The following is a 15,046-nucleotide window of genomic DNA, read 5'->3' as shown; positions in this document are numbered from 1 at the left end:
AATAATACCTACTTCATAGGTTTGTTGTATGAATTAAATAAATTATTGTTGTATGGATTAAATAAAGTTGTGTTTATATGGCATGTGATAAATGGTAGCTGTTGTTATTTCTATTGAACTTTGATCTTGTTTAAACATTTCATGTTTTTTTTAAATCCTTTCTAGTAAAAAAGCACGCTTAGATTGGAATACTGATGCTGCGTCTTTGATTGGAGAAGAACTTCAAGTAGATTTCCTGGATCATGTTCCCCTCACAACACACAACTTTGTAAGTTGCAGATCTCTTCTCTTTCTGGCATGTTGAGGGCTTTGCCAGGCATAACAGAAATTTCTCAGGTAATATGCGTATGTATATATATATAGTTGGATTGTTTAAAGTTCTTTATGCTGTTGTTTACAGTAAGGCAATTTAGATTTCATTAGTCAGAGATATACTCTAATTTGTGATTATGAATTCTGTACATGTTGGAAGTATGATTCATTTTGTAAAAACTTTTTTGGAGGCCAAGAAATGATGTTGTCTTTTGTCATCTTTTATTTATTCAGCATAATTTACACCTGTGTTCTTGTTGTAGGCTCGGAAGACGTTCCTGAAGCTTGCCTTCTGTGACATCTGTCAGAAATTCCTGCTCAATGGATTTCGATGTCAGACTTGTGGCTACAAATTTCATGAGCACTGTAGCACCAAAGTACCTACTATGTGTGTGGACTGGAGTAACATCAGACAGCTCTTGTAAGGCATTGTTCTTTTATCCAAGGAAGATAGGGATGAGGAGTATACATACTTTAAAGGGTATTTGTTGTAGATTTTGACTGACAAGTCTGGATTCTAGACTCATTTAATGAATTGTGATCCAGAAACTACTTTAGAAACAGTGATAATTCTGAAACTAGCTAGGTTTGGTGGCATTCATACTCCAGAATGAGCAGGTAGGAGTAGGACTTGTTATCTGTCAAATTGAGATTGACATACTGTGACTGTGATTCAGTAAGGAAAGGAGCAAAAGGATATGAAAACAAGAAGATTTTTTGCTTTTCTCTCTTAATAGTATTATCTACTAGGGTTGCTAGTAGACACTGCTCTGTATTTTGTTGAATATGCTGAATGAGCCTTTGACATTGAGAAGGAGCAGAAAGCACGGTTGATGCTATTTTCTTCACTTCAAACTGGAGAAAACTTAGTTGTTTGGACTTAAAATTGTTTGAATATAAAATCTTGAAAGATTCTTGTTTCTTTCAGGAGACAATATATTTCATATAGATAAAATGTTATTAAAGAATTTAAAGTTTATATTAAAAGTACATGGTCCAAACTGCCTTTTAAAAACTGTAACTAGGTATATGAAAAGTTTAAAGTTTTGTCCTTTTTTGACAGTACTAGAGAAACCAAGGGAGTGTTATTATTAGACCATGATGAAAATGTTTTTGCTTTCATGGTCACTTACGTATTGATTTTGTGATGAGAGCTTGAGTAGCACAAATGGCACAAGCTTTTAAAATTTATCTTATTTTTGTCCCCCACCTTTTTTTTTTTTTTTTTTTTTTTTTTTGGAGACGAGTCTCTTTATGTTATTAGGCTGGAGTACAGTGGCATGATCTCGGCTCACTGCAACCTCTGCCTCCCAGGTTCAAGTGATTCTCCTGCCTCAGCCTCCCGAGTAGCTCAGACTACAGGCACACACCACCACGCCCAGCTAATTTTTGTAGTTTTAGTAGAGATGAGGTTTCACCATCTTGGCCAGGATGGTCTCGATCTCTTGACCTCATGATCTGCCCACCTCGGCCTCCCAAAGTGCTGGGATTACAGGCATGAGCCACCACGCCCAGCCTTTTTTTTTTTTTTTTTTTTTTTTTTTTTTAAAGACAGGGTTTCGCTCTGTCTCCCACAGTGGAGTGCAGTGGCATGATCACAGCTCACTGTAGCCTCGACCTCTCGGGTTCAAGTAATCCTACCTCAGCCTCCTGAGTAGCTGGGACTACAAGTGTATGCCATCATGCCTAGCTAATTTTTGTATTTTTTCTAGAGACGGGGTTTCAGCATGTTGCCCAGGCTGGTCTCGAACTCCTGAGCTCAAGCAATCTGTCCGCCTTGGCCTTCCAAAGTGTTGTGGTTACAGGTGTGAGCCACCGCATCCGGCGGCACAAGCTTTTGAGTCTAACAGACATATGTCAAAATCTCAGTGTTGTCATTAACCATAACCACATCTGAGTTTTCGTTCATGCATCTGAATAAAGGGGATATTACCTTCCTTGCATTGTTCTTATGAGGCTTGCTGACATAACCTGTGAAATTACTAAGCACAAGTGCCCACCTCATGGAAAAAAGGTGCCTAATTACTCACTTTTCTGTGATTTATTCCTTCTATTTTAGTCTTTTATCTATGTATTTTCAAGATGGAATGTTTCCAGAGAAGCTGTGTGTGACATAGTTTGTGAAATGTTATACTGTAGTTTGAAAAATATTATTTTGATATAGCTAGACACAGGACCAGTATTTCCTAGAAATGCACACTGGGCCGGGCGTGGTGGCTCACGCCTGTAATCCCAGCACTTTGGGAGGCCGAGGCAGGTGAATCACCTGAGGTCAGGAGTTCGAGACCAGCCTGGCCAACATAGTGAAACCCCGTCTCTGCTAAAAATACAAAAACTGGGGGAAGGGATAGCATTAGGAGAGACACCTAATGTCAAATGACAAGTTACTGGGTGCAGCACACCAACATGGCACATGTATACCTATGTAACAAACCTGCATGTTGTACACATGTACCCTAAAACTTAAAGTATAATTAAAAAAAAATACGAAAATTAGCTGGGCATGGTGGTGTGTGCCTGTAATCCCAGCTACTCGGGAGGCTGAGGCAGGAGAACCCGGGAGATGGAGGTTGCAGTGAGCCGCCATTACGCCTCTGCACTCCAGCCTGGGCGACAGAGTGAGACTCCATCTTAAAAAAAAAGAGAAAAAGCACACAGGAGCCTGTATGTTTATTGGCAGGTCAGTATTATTCACATTCAATAATCATTCAAATCCAGTTATTTGGAATATTGTTCCCTTTATTCTAGGTAATGTAAAACAGTTGAGGAAAATGTGACTGGGAAAAGTTCAGTTTTAGTAGCTCTGAGTTTGCAAAAGCAAGGCATGCTGATTGTCTCTGTAAGATTACTGCAAGCCTAAAAACCAGTCTTTCCCTGCTTTTGTTTAGATTGTTTCCAAATTCCACTATTGGTGATAGTGGAGTCCCAGCACTACCTTCTTTGACTATGCGTCGTATGCGAGAGTCTGTTTCCAGGATGCCTGTTAGGTAATTTTTTACCTATAGCTTTTCTTTTAGAAAGTTATTTGGGGTGGTGGGGTTGGAAGCTTGAAGACAAAAAATAAGAGTTTCTTCGCATTCCCTCCTCTCTATGTGGAAACCCCTTGCTGCTTCTGTAGAACTTGATACTGGTGGTACAGCAAAATGTAGAAATTTCTGTTTATGGACCTGTAGATCTTACATTCTGGAAAGTGACTTTGACTGTAGCTTCTTCTGTTATCATAGCATATTCCTTAATATGTCATTACATTTTAAAGAGCTTGAGATTCTGCTTTCCTCAGTATGTACTGAGTTCAACCTCAATGGAAAGGGTCCTAAAACTTAATACAGTGATTTGATAAAAATAAAACCCTTAACTTTGAAATGCATGTTGTGGCCGATGCATTTGCTAAAACCATGTATTTAAATAGACTAGTGTCTTTAAAAACATTTAATTAGATTTTCAGCATAAATATTGTTTCTCATGTGTCTCTGAGTTTGCATATAACTTGTCTTTACTCTGTTTTCCAGCTTTATAATCAGTTTTGTTGCGTTCACCTACTGCTCAGTGTTAACACACATGAATTTGAAACCTAAAGTAAAATCTACATCCAAAATATCTTACTTTAGGCCAGGCACGGTAGCTCACACCTGTAATCCCAGCACTTTGGGAGGCCGAGGCAGATGGACCACTTGAGGTCAGGAGTTCCAGACTAGCCTGGCCAACATGGTGAAACCCCATCTCTACTAAAAATACAAAAAACTGGGTGGGTGTGGTGATATGTGCCTTTTGGCCCAGGTACTTGGGAGGCTGAAGCAGGAGAATCTTGAACGTGGTAGGCAGTGAGCTGAGATGGCACCACTGCACTCCAGCCTTGGTGACAGAGCAAGACTCTGTCTCCAAAAAAAAAATATATTATGTATGTATGTGTGTGTATGTGTGTGTGTGTGTGTGTGTGTATATATATATATACACACACACACACACACACACATACACACACATACACACACACATATAATGTGTAATCAGATAATGTTTAATGTGAAAATACTATGGAAATATTAAACGCAGCATATCTTAGAATAAGGAATTTGCATATATCTGGATATATATTTCTGTATGGCTTTTATTTTTCTTGATAATTTGAAAAGCAAATCTGACCAAGAGTTTGTAGTTACCTCTGAAGATTAGAAGAAACCAGGCCTCTGAAGCCATAAAACAGAGGATTATGTGGGAAGGCATTTTTTCAAGACAATAGAACAATTTCCCTTAGAAAAGCTGGCCTTTTTCCCTTTAATTCATACATGGGTGTTACCTGAATCTGAACAAACCTCAAACGAATCTTTAGAGCAAATAATGAAAATGTTATACCTCTTAATGCATGTTCCCAGTTTGGTTGGTGGGGGTTGGTGGTGACTGGAAGAGGCCAGTGGTTAATTTCACATTTAGGTATTTCCATCTAAAAACTGAATTCCCATTCATTTACTTTGTTTGCTGGTTGTAGCAGGAAAGGACAAACAGAGGGTAAAATCCTGGCCTTTTTACAGACATGCTCAGCACGTCTACTTATCTGTTTAAATAAATTCTCAAATTTAGTCTCTAAACTGGGCGTGTTCCAACTAGCTTAATAGGTGGTAGCGTGGTTGTCAAATGTTAATCTGTTCTTTCCTGGAGATGTTGTAAAAATGTGGAGTATTCGAGTGGTGCTTTATTTAAAAAAAGAAAACTTATAATGCACCCTCCTTTTCATTGAATTCCCAATACATATATTATTTCCTGTTCCAAATTTTGTATGCAAAAGCACCTAGACTTAAGATAATTTTTAGATGTCACATATTTGAAAGAATCAAACATTTTGTCAAAGGTTGTACAGGTAGAGTTTGCCCTTAAGCATCTTACTTAGTCAAATATGTACTTGAAAGACTTCACCAGTATGAAAGCCTAAGTGCCAATCATGGAATTTTCTTTCTCCTCCTAGTTCTCAGCACAGATATTCTACACCTCACGCCTTCACCTTTAACACCTCCAGTCCCTCATCTGAAGGTTCCCTCTCCCAGAGGCAGAGGTCGACGTCCACACCTAATGTCCACATGGTCAGCACCACCCTGCCTGTGGACAGCAGGATGATTGAGGTAATAGGGCACCTTGGGGGTGGTAATGTCAGTCAATTAATGGGGTGAGGTTGATATTTATTTCAGAGTTTTGGGTTTCAAATCTGATCAAGGAATGTTGCAACACTTTCTCAGGTCTCTGGACTTTTACAGTTTATTTTATATCCATAATATCTTCAGACTGGCTGAATAGTCTGGTTAGTATATCATTCAACTGGAGAACTAAAACTTCCTGAGAAAATGTTAACATTTGAACTCTTCCCATTATCAGATTTGAATAGGCTATTAATGAACAAGTGTCTAAGATATTTAAAGAGCAGTTTAGTTTTGGTGTGGGACAGAAAATAACAGTGATGGAGAACTACAGATTCTCTGGAAGACTTTTGTGATTTTATTTAGAAATAAAAGGGTGGAGTCCTAGGACTTTAATAAGCAGGTGTTTGGGGAGATGTCAAAGTGCCCAAAGCTAGTGTTTTTGAACTGCTTTTTCTTTTCTTGGCTTTTTGGTTATGTCCTGTTGGTTTAATTTGCTTTCTGCTTCATCTTTAATAACAACTGAATACACTTAAATACTTCCTTTGTTCTTTATTCTTCTTTATTTCTCATTGCTTTGGACTAGAATAACAACCTGAGTGCTTCTCCCAGGGCGTGGTCCAGACGATTTTGTTTGAGGGGAAGAGTAGGTATTTTTCTTCATGCCTTTGCTTTCTTGTAATTAACAGGATTGCTAAAACTGTCAGACAGCAGACTACCAAAAATGAAATAGTTGCTAAGTTAAATGTATATTTCTTGTCACTTGTTTCCATGTTTTCTTTTTCTTTCTTTCTTTTAAAAATTTTTTTTGGCAGTAGAGTATATAGAATTAAAAAAAAAGTTGTATGTGGTATTGATGATAGGTGAAATGAATTTCTGAAGTTAGGCCAGGCATGACGGTGTATGTCTGTTGTCCCAGCTACTCCAGAGGCTAAGGCAGGAGGATCACTGGAGCCCAGAAGTTCTAGGCTGTAGGGAGCTACAATTGTGCCTGTGAATAGCCATTGCACTCCAACTGGGGCAACATAATAAGAATCCACCTTAAAAACAAACAAAAAATGTTAAGTTAGATTTTGAGGCCAAGGGCATTAAAAAGTTTTTTTTTAAATCAATTCCAACCAAAGACTAATGTTAGACTTACTTAGTTGGTGCTCACAGCATTGGTATTCTGTTTATATATTAGTAACCAAATGTGTTTTTGGTTGATAAACCCTAGAATAAATATTCTTTATTGAAAGCTTATCAGAGACAACTATGCTCTCTCTCATCATGTAGACACCTGCTGCCTTAGGCACAGTTTATCTCATTCAGACCTCAAATCACTTTCAACATAATTGTCCTGCCACTATTGTGAGGAGATCATATATAAGCTATAAATTTTATTATTTTGACTTTATCATTATGATTAGTCCTGATAATACAATAATATACCAGTTACTGCTACTTCTGTTAAATGGTTTGTTCCTCTGTGAACACTGTAATATTTATAGGGAACAGTAAAGGTCAGAATTGGCTGGGTGGGAAGATCACTTGCGACCAGGAGTTCAAGACCTACCTGGGCTATATGTAGCAAAACCCCACCTCTACAAAAAAAAATACAAAAATTAGCTGGGCTTGGTGGTGTGCACCTGCAGTCCTAGTTACTCAGGAGGCTTGGGCAGGAGGATTACTTGAGCCTAGGAGTTTGAGGTTGTAGTGAGCTGTCTATGATTGTGTCAAGTAAGAATTTTTGAGTTTTTATTATAAAAGAATTAGCACAATTGTTGTGCCTAATCATTTTTTACTTTAGAAGCAGCGTAAATTTTGATTCCTGTTAATTTAATCACATATAAGTCAGCATTTTAAAAGTAGACTAATTGTTGCTTTATTCAAATTATTTGTGGGTCTCAAATTATTCATAGTTCTCTTGAGTATTTAGACTCCAGGAACAATAGGAAAATTCTTTCTAGAATAAATTGATCCAACTATAGAAATTAGCACAGAATAAAATATGGGATATTTAATCGATACAGGGAAGAAAATTACCATAACATTAAGGAAAATATTCTGCTACATAGGAATATAATTGTGGTTAATAAAAATAAATTGTGCTTTGCTTTAAAAACAAAGAACAGCTTAGTTGGATAATGAAACTACAGCTGCCGATTTCTATTGAAATCCACATTATTTTTTGCCAGTGTTTTGCCCACCTGGCAGTTATCCTGCTGTACTTAAAGACACACATTCCTGGACTTCCCACATTCCCCTCCAAAACATGCTCAGTCAATCCTGGGTCGGGGATTAGGGGTGGATCTTCATTCTTCTTTCCAGAGTCAGAATCACTCTCCAGGTAATTCTGAAGACTAGCTAGTTTTGGGAACCAGAACTAGGCTTTCTTGTTAAATTCCGAATTATGTTTTGGGAGCAGGGGAACAGCTTGGTTTGATTCTTTTTATCTATTTACATAATTAGATATATAATTTTATCTTTTTCTATAATTGAGTGGGAGCATTCTAGTAATAGTTGTGTGGAACAAGTATCTTGTCTGTACTGTGGTTACACAAAGAGAATAGTAGGACTTCCCCCCAAAAATGTCCTTTTTTAGGATATGGGGGCCAAGTGGTTTCATATTATTCTATTATACTGTTCTATTCCAAGCGATGCATTTTAGATTGGGGTTTAGGTCTCATGGAGGCCTCTGCAATTTAAACTATTTTCCAAACAGTTTCTAACAAATTCTAAAGATAGCCTTTGCTTTCTCCCATGAGGAGAATGTAACCGATTTCCAAATTTACCCATAAGGCAGTGTTTTGTGGTGAAAGAGCTGAGGGCTGAGATCCATATATGATGGTTTCTGGTTCTGTTTCTGCCACCTACTGGTTCTGCCAAGTGACCCTGCCAAGTCTCTCTACCTGTTCAGATGTGTTTTCTTATATGTAAAATGTAGGTTTTGAACTTGGATTTGTGGTCTTTCCAGCTTTCTGTGATTTTAGGCTTGGATAAAGTATATAGGCTGCTTACCTTTTTCAAATCCAACTTCTAGTCAATTTAGCCTAACTCCTTGTGGAGTAAGAGTGAGCTTCCCCCAGAATCCACCTCCCCACCCTGGCTTTTTAAAAAAGTTTTGAGCCTCAGTGGAACAAGAATCCCAATCTTTGGAAGGGTCTCAGCTGAGAGTAACTTTGCTAGCTTCCCTTGAAAGAGTATGTTTGTTGTGTACATTGCTTTCTTTTGAGAAAAAGAATGTGGTTTTCATTATATATGAAAAACTAATACCAGGCTTGGCACGGTGGCTCACGCCTGTAATGCCAGCACTTTGGGAGGCCGAGGCGAGAGGATCACCTCAGGTCAGGAGTTCAAGACGAGCCTGGCCAACACGGCGAAGCCCTGTCTCTACTAAAAATGCAAAAATTAGCCGGGCGTGCTGGTGCACACCTGTAATCCCAGCTACTCGGGAGACTGAGGCAGGAGAATTGCTTGAACCTGGGAGGTGGAATATTAAATCCTTCTAATATTTAATGAAAAATCAGCCTTGGAGATACTGGCCACTGGTATTTGCTGAATTTAATCAAGGAACGTTGATTAGAGTATGTTTAGGATTTCTATGGTTTTTAGAGGTTTTATAATCTATTTTGTTCTTGCACATCCTCCTCCTCTCTTTTCCCTCCCCCAGAGAAAATCTTTTGTGTGTAGGAGTTGACCAGCTTTCCTTTTCTGTTTCAGGATGCAATTCGAAGTCACAGCGAATCAGGTACTTTTCCATAGTCATTTAGCCAACAATAATGGGCTTTTTTTCTTTATGCGGTGTATCTTCTGTTGGCTTATCCTTGTGTGGCTTCTGTTTGTCTTGTCTATTAAGCCTCACCTTCAGCCCTGTCCAGTAGCCCCAACAATCTGAGCCCAACAGGCTGGTCACAGCCGAAAACCCCCGTGCCAGCACAAAGAGAGCGGGCACCAGTATCTGGGACCCAGGAGAAAAACAAAATTGTGAGTATAGACAACAGTACCTCCTGCCAATTAGGGTTCAGTAAGAAAAACCTCGTTGGAAATTAGAATACTTTAAACTTATTTTGGGAGAAGATTCTAATAAAATACATTCAATGAAGGAGATTATAAATGTCACTGTCATTTTTGGCACACTTGCATCAGACAGTTTGCCAGTGCTATAACTAAAATGGTATTTCTCAAAAGACAAAAATTGGAAGTATGGTTAATATGTTTATCTTTAAAAGATATGGAAACAGATGACATGGGTTGATCCTTTGATGCCCTCATTATCAAAAGATTATTACCATTGCATGGAGTATAATAATGATCTCTACTTGTTTCAGAGGCCTCGTGGACAGAGAGATTCAAGCTATTATTGGGAAATAGAAGCCAGTGAAGTGATGCTGTCCACTCGGATTGGGTCAGGCTCTTTTGGAACTGTTTATAAGGGTAAATGGCACGGTAAGCTTGGGGCCCTCCCTTTACTAACTGCAGGGCTTTGGTGTGAAGTCAAGTTTCAGCCCAGGGGGCCAGGAGGAGGAGAGGACTGAGTGCTCCTGGGCTTATAGCAGTACTCTGCCTTACATACTTGATTATACCTGAAGATTGAACTTAATTCTTTTTAGACTAAGTTCTTATAAAGCTCCCAGGATAATTAGAAATTAGTGAATAAGACTTGAGCCCTATAATCAAATGTCAGGAGTACTTCTCCTTTAAACTGATTAAATACAGTCTGCACATGGGTCATGCTTGGAAGCTCCTTAAGTGAGCAAGAGTCTGCTGCTACGGAGGGAGCATGGGTTCTAGAAACTTTAAGCTGGAAAGGACCTTAGAGATTGAAATGGGGACTGATTTGCCCATGGTCATGCAGTTAGGCATAGGAAAGCTGGAAATCTCCTGAAGTAACTTCTCTTTGTCCTGCCCTAGGATTAGTTGTGGGTGTCCCTATCAAACAGGGAAGGCATTGACTTAATTCTTGAACCTATGTGGAATATTAGTGTTCTGATTTTAATGGAAACACTTTGTCACTTGGAAGAAAGGTACTGTTTAACTTATGTAGTTACAGCTTGTGTATTTTGGCAACACTGAACATTTTGGCAACATACTTAGCATTTCTCTGTTAGGTTTTTAATGCCTCTGGCTTTAGGACTTTGGGAAATAATAGGTATTTCCTTGAAAATGCTGCATGTTCCCAAAAAGTCATCTCTTCTAAATTCAGATTACAATAAAGCAAAAATCACAGAGTCCCTTGGTGCCTATACTACTTTGGATGACACTGGAATTATCTTTAGAGATAAATGTGCAAAGATTGAGAGAAGTTAAAAGCATCAAATGAATGGAGTATTAAAATTCAAGGTACTGAAAATATCAAACACCTCCACTTTTGAGTACTTGGTGGTTTTTTTTTTTTTTTTTTTTTTTTTTGATATAGATTCTTGCTCTGTTGCCCAGGCTGGAGTACAGTGGCACAATCACAGCTCACTGCAGCCTCCAACTCTTGGGCTCAAACAGTCTTCCTTCCTAAGCCTCCCAAGTAGCTGGGACCACAGGTGAATGCCCAGCTAATTTGTTTTACCTTTTGTAGAGACAAGGTCTCACTATGTTGCCCAGGCTGGTCTCCAACTCCTGGACTCAAGCAGTCCTCTTGGGTCTCTCAAAATGCTGGGATTACAGGCATGAGCCACTGTGCCCAGCCTTACCATGTGCTCGTTAATGCATGGTTTTTACCACTTGTAATTAATCATCTGACCAATTTCTAGTTCCTTAAGAGGATTGGCACCCGACTGAACATTTGTAAAGTACATGTGGAATGATTCCTTTTCCTTTGAAAATTGCATCTGGCTGGGCAGGGTGGCTCACGCCTGTCATCCCAGCCCTTTGGGAGGCTGAGGCAGGCAGAACACTTGAGCCTAGGAGTTCAAGAACAACTTGGGCAACATCGTGAAACCCCATCTCTACCAAAAATTAGGTAGATGTGATGGCACTCGCTTGTAGTCCCAGCTGCTTGGAAGGCTGAGGCAGGAAGATTGCTTGAGCTCAGGAGGGGAATGTTGTAGTGAGCTGAATACAGTGAGTACACACTACTGTACTCCAGCCTGGGTGAAAGGGCAAGACCCTGTCTCAGAAAAAAAAAAAAAAAAAAGAAAATTGCATCTAGTATGTACTACTGGGCTGTCTCCTGGGTCCCAGAGAAATGATACTGTTGTAGAATATTTATTTATATGTATTTAGAGACAAGATCTGGCTCTGTTGCCCAGGCTGGAGTAGTGGCACAATCTTGGCTTACTGCAGTCTCTGCCTCCTGGGCTCAAGCTAGCCATCCTCCTGCCTCAGCCTCCCAAGTAGCTAGGACTACAGGCACATGCCACCACACCCGGCTAATTTTTGTATTTTTTGTAGAGATGGGGTTTCGCCATGTTTCCTAGACTGGTCTCGAAATCATGAGCTCAAGCGATCCGCCTGCCTCGGCCTCCCAAAGTACTGGGATTGCAGGTGTGAGCCACTGTGCTCAGCCAGTTGCAGAATATTTTAGATGGCATAAATATCTCCAGGATTCCTTAGGAAAGAAGAACACAAGCACTTTGTGGGATAGAGCACTTACTTGTGTCTGAGATAACAAGGCTGCTAGTAGTTGTAGGAGGCAGAGCAATGGATATTGCATTTATTGCTTCTGTTAGCATTAGAACATTTTTATATCACATTTTAAAAGCCCCAGCTAAAAGCCAGCAGATGAAGTTTTAAGTTGTACCCAAGTTTAATTTTCCTCTGGTTGCGCACTTTCATTTGGGGATTCATAATTTTTCAAGGCATTGGTACGTGGTACTGCTTCTGAGCTTTGTCTTCTCTCAATAGAGTGAGCTTTCAAACTGTGATAAAGATTATTTGTTACAGTGTTACTTCCATAAAGACTGCTATTAGAATGTAGATAACTTGTTTTTAAGATTCTAGGTTTTTTAGGCCAGGCGCGGTGGCTCACGCCTGTAATCCCAGCACTTTGGGAGGCCGAGGTGGGTGGATCACGAGGTCAGTAGATTGAGACCATCCTGGCTAACACGGTGAAACCCCGTCTCTACTAAAAATACAACAAATTAGCCGGGCATGGGGGTGGGCGCCTGTAGTCCCAGCTACTTTGGAGGCTGAGGCAGGAGAATGGCGTGAACCCGGGAGGCAGAGCTTACAGTGAGCCAAGATCGTGCCACTCCACTTCAGCCTGGGTGACAGAGCGAGACTCCGTCTCAAAAAAAAAAGATTCTAGGTTTTTTAAGTCAGAAAGTCTCAAAAGTCAGAGGAGTGAGGAGCAGTGGACTTTTATGCCATGCTTTCAGAAAGCAAGCTCTGGTCTATGAATGAAGAAGAAAAATGAGTGGTCCAGGAAACATAACTTCTAGATTGTTTTGTGCAATACTTTTTTCCCCCATATTCTGGTTCCTGTATACAGTATATCTGTTCAGTATCTTAAAAATTACAACTGTTTTCATGATTTTGATTGAAGATTTTTTTAAGTCAGCCCACCCACTTATGGAAGTAAAGCAGAAAGGGTCTCAAAGCAACTCAGAAGCCTCAGGTGCATGATTTAAAATTCAACATATTTATTTAAAGCAGCATCTGTCAGGCCCAAAGCTCACAACCTCCTTTTGGGCATTAAATTTGGCATCAAGGCTGGGTGCGGTGGCTCATGCCTGTAATCCCAGCACTTTGGGAGGCCAAGGCAGGCAGATCATTTGAGGTCAGGAGTTCAAGACCAGCCTGACCGACATGGTGAAACCCTGTCTCTACTAAAAATAAAAGAATTAGCCGGGTGTGATGGCATGCGCCTGTAATCCCAGCTACTTAGGAGGCTAAGGCAGGAGAATTGCTTGAACCCAGGAGGCGAGGTTGCAGTGAGCCAAGATCACACCACAGCACTCCAGCCTGGGCGACAGAACGAGACTCTATCTCAAAAAAAAAAAAAGAAAAAAAGAAAAAGAAAAATTCTTTCTCTAGGCCAGGTGTGGTGGTTCACACCTGTAATCCCTAGCACTTTGGGAGGCTGAGGTGGGAGGATCACTTTAGCCCAGGAGATCGAGACCAGCCTGGACAACATAGTGAGACCCTGTCTCTACAAAAAAACACAATTAGCTGAACATGGTGCTGTGTGTCTGTTGTCCCTGCTACTCGAGAAACAGAGGCAGGAGGATCACTTGAGCCTGGGAGATAGAGGCTGCAGTGAGCCGTGATAACACCACTGCACTCCAGCCTGGGCAACAGAACAAGACCCTGTGTCCAAAAAAAAAAAAAAAAAAAAAAAAAAAGAAACTTAAGGAGTTTATATTCTAGTGGAGACAGTAAACAGGAAAAGTAGAATATATAATTCTGTATATAGAATGCTGTAATTGCTAAGGAGAAAAATGGAGGAAAGGAGATATGGAGTGGCAGTCCCAGTTCAATGTTTTTAATAGGTTGGTCAGGGAGGAATCTGCCAAGAAAGTGGCATTTGCATGGAGGGCGAGGGTGGGTGGTGCAGATATCTAGGGAAGCAGTAACATCAAGTGCAAAGTGGACCACTCACCTGGCCTGCTCAGAGAACTCAAGGAGATCTTATGGCTTCATTTAGAGTGAGTGAGAGGTATACTAATAGGAGTGAGGTCCAGTGGTAGGGTGTTTTAGGGTCCTGTAAAGACTATCATTTGGGTTAAATGGGATCTGGGGTTGTAGGAGACCTTTAGGAGGTTTGGCAAGCCTTTGTTTGAAAATGAGTGTGATGAGAGAGCTCATTATCTGTCTGAGAGCCCATTCTAACTCCAGGTAGTTCCTACTAGTAGAAAATAGTTTGATTGGGTGCAGTGGCCCACATCTATAACCCCAACACTTTAGGAGGCTGAGGTGGGAGAATCACTTGAAGTCAGGAATTTGAGACCAGCCTGGGCAACATGAGACCCTTGTCTCTACAAAAAATTTTAAAAATTAGGTGGGCGTGGTGATGCACACCTGTATTGTAGTCCCAGTTACTTGGGAGGCTGAGGTGGGAGGATCCCTTGAGCCCAGGAGTTTGAGGCTGCAGTGAGCCGTGATGGTGCTGCTGCACTCCAGCCTCAGTGACAGAGCAAGAGCCAGAGTGGGGCGAGGGGAGGGCATGGAATAGTTCTTTATTAGAGTTGAAATCCGTTTTCCTATAATGTTTGCTCATTGATCCTAGCAGACTGAATGAATCCCTTTCATGGCAGTCCTTGGGTTATTTATATGTAAATGAGGGGAATGCTGCAGTATAGAACATTCCTTCTGGATTTCATAAGAAATTGCAAATAATCTGTTACCATAACTGTGTTAACGAGAGCTGGCTGGCAGATGGATCCCTGCAAGTACCATGGGCACTGTCTTTGGTTGACCCTGTTCCGTCTTCCCATCAGTGACTTAATCAGAGGTGTGCTATGTATTTGCATAGTAGTGAGGATTTAGAAAAGCGAGAAGAGTTCAACTGGCTAGGATGATGGAAAAAAGAAAAGATCAACTTTTAACAGAGATAAGTCATATTCATTGTTCCAAAAAGTAGAACTGGAGGGGGAAGATGTGGCTTAATGATAACGTGTGTAGAAACTGCTAAGGAAGTTCACCCGACTGCAAGGTCAGAGTAAGTCACTGCGTGGGCTTGGCTGTGAATTCTG

At 40.4% G+C, this 15,046-nt stretch overlaps 1 protein-coding gene across 9 annotated transcripts in view; it reads left to right on the top strand.

Annotated features, from left to right (window-relative positions):
• RAF1 (Raf-1 proto-oncogene, serine/threonine kinase) overlaps window positions 1-15,046 on the top strand; it is a 79,282-nt gene that overhangs the window by 53,320 nt on the left and 10,916 nt on the right. For 6 of the 9 annotated variants that reach the window (XM_063602185.1, XM_008951708.5, XM_055109500.2 and 3 more), the window contains 7 exons: window positions 166-268; window positions 576-733; window positions 3,201-3,299; window positions 5,273-5,426; window positions 9,141-9,168; window positions 9,277-9,404; window positions 9,749-9,866. In XM_063602185.1, coding sequence (XP_063458255.1) covers window positions 166-268; window positions 576-733; window positions 3,201-3,299; window positions 5,273-5,426; window positions 9,141-9,168; window positions 9,277-9,404; window positions 9,749-9,866 — 788 coding nt within the window. The remainder of the gene's footprint in view (window positions 1-165; window positions 269-575; window positions 734-3,200; window positions 3,300-5,272; window positions 5,427-9,140; window positions 9,169-9,276; window positions 9,405-9,748; window positions 9,867-15,046) is intronic. The other 3 variants (XM_008951709.4, XM_063602184.1, XM_008951712.4) reach the window with 1 other exon arrangement.

The sequence above is a fragment of the Pan paniscus genome, chromosome 2 (genome assembly GCF_029289425.2).
Source record: "Pan paniscus chromosome 2, NHGRI_mPanPan1-v2.0_pri, whole genome shotgun sequence".
NCBI classification, from domain to species: domain Eukaryota; kingdom Metazoa; phylum Chordata; class Mammalia; order Primates; family Hominidae; genus Pan; species Pan paniscus.
This window is presented reverse-complemented; position numbering and strand designations above follow the sequence as displayed.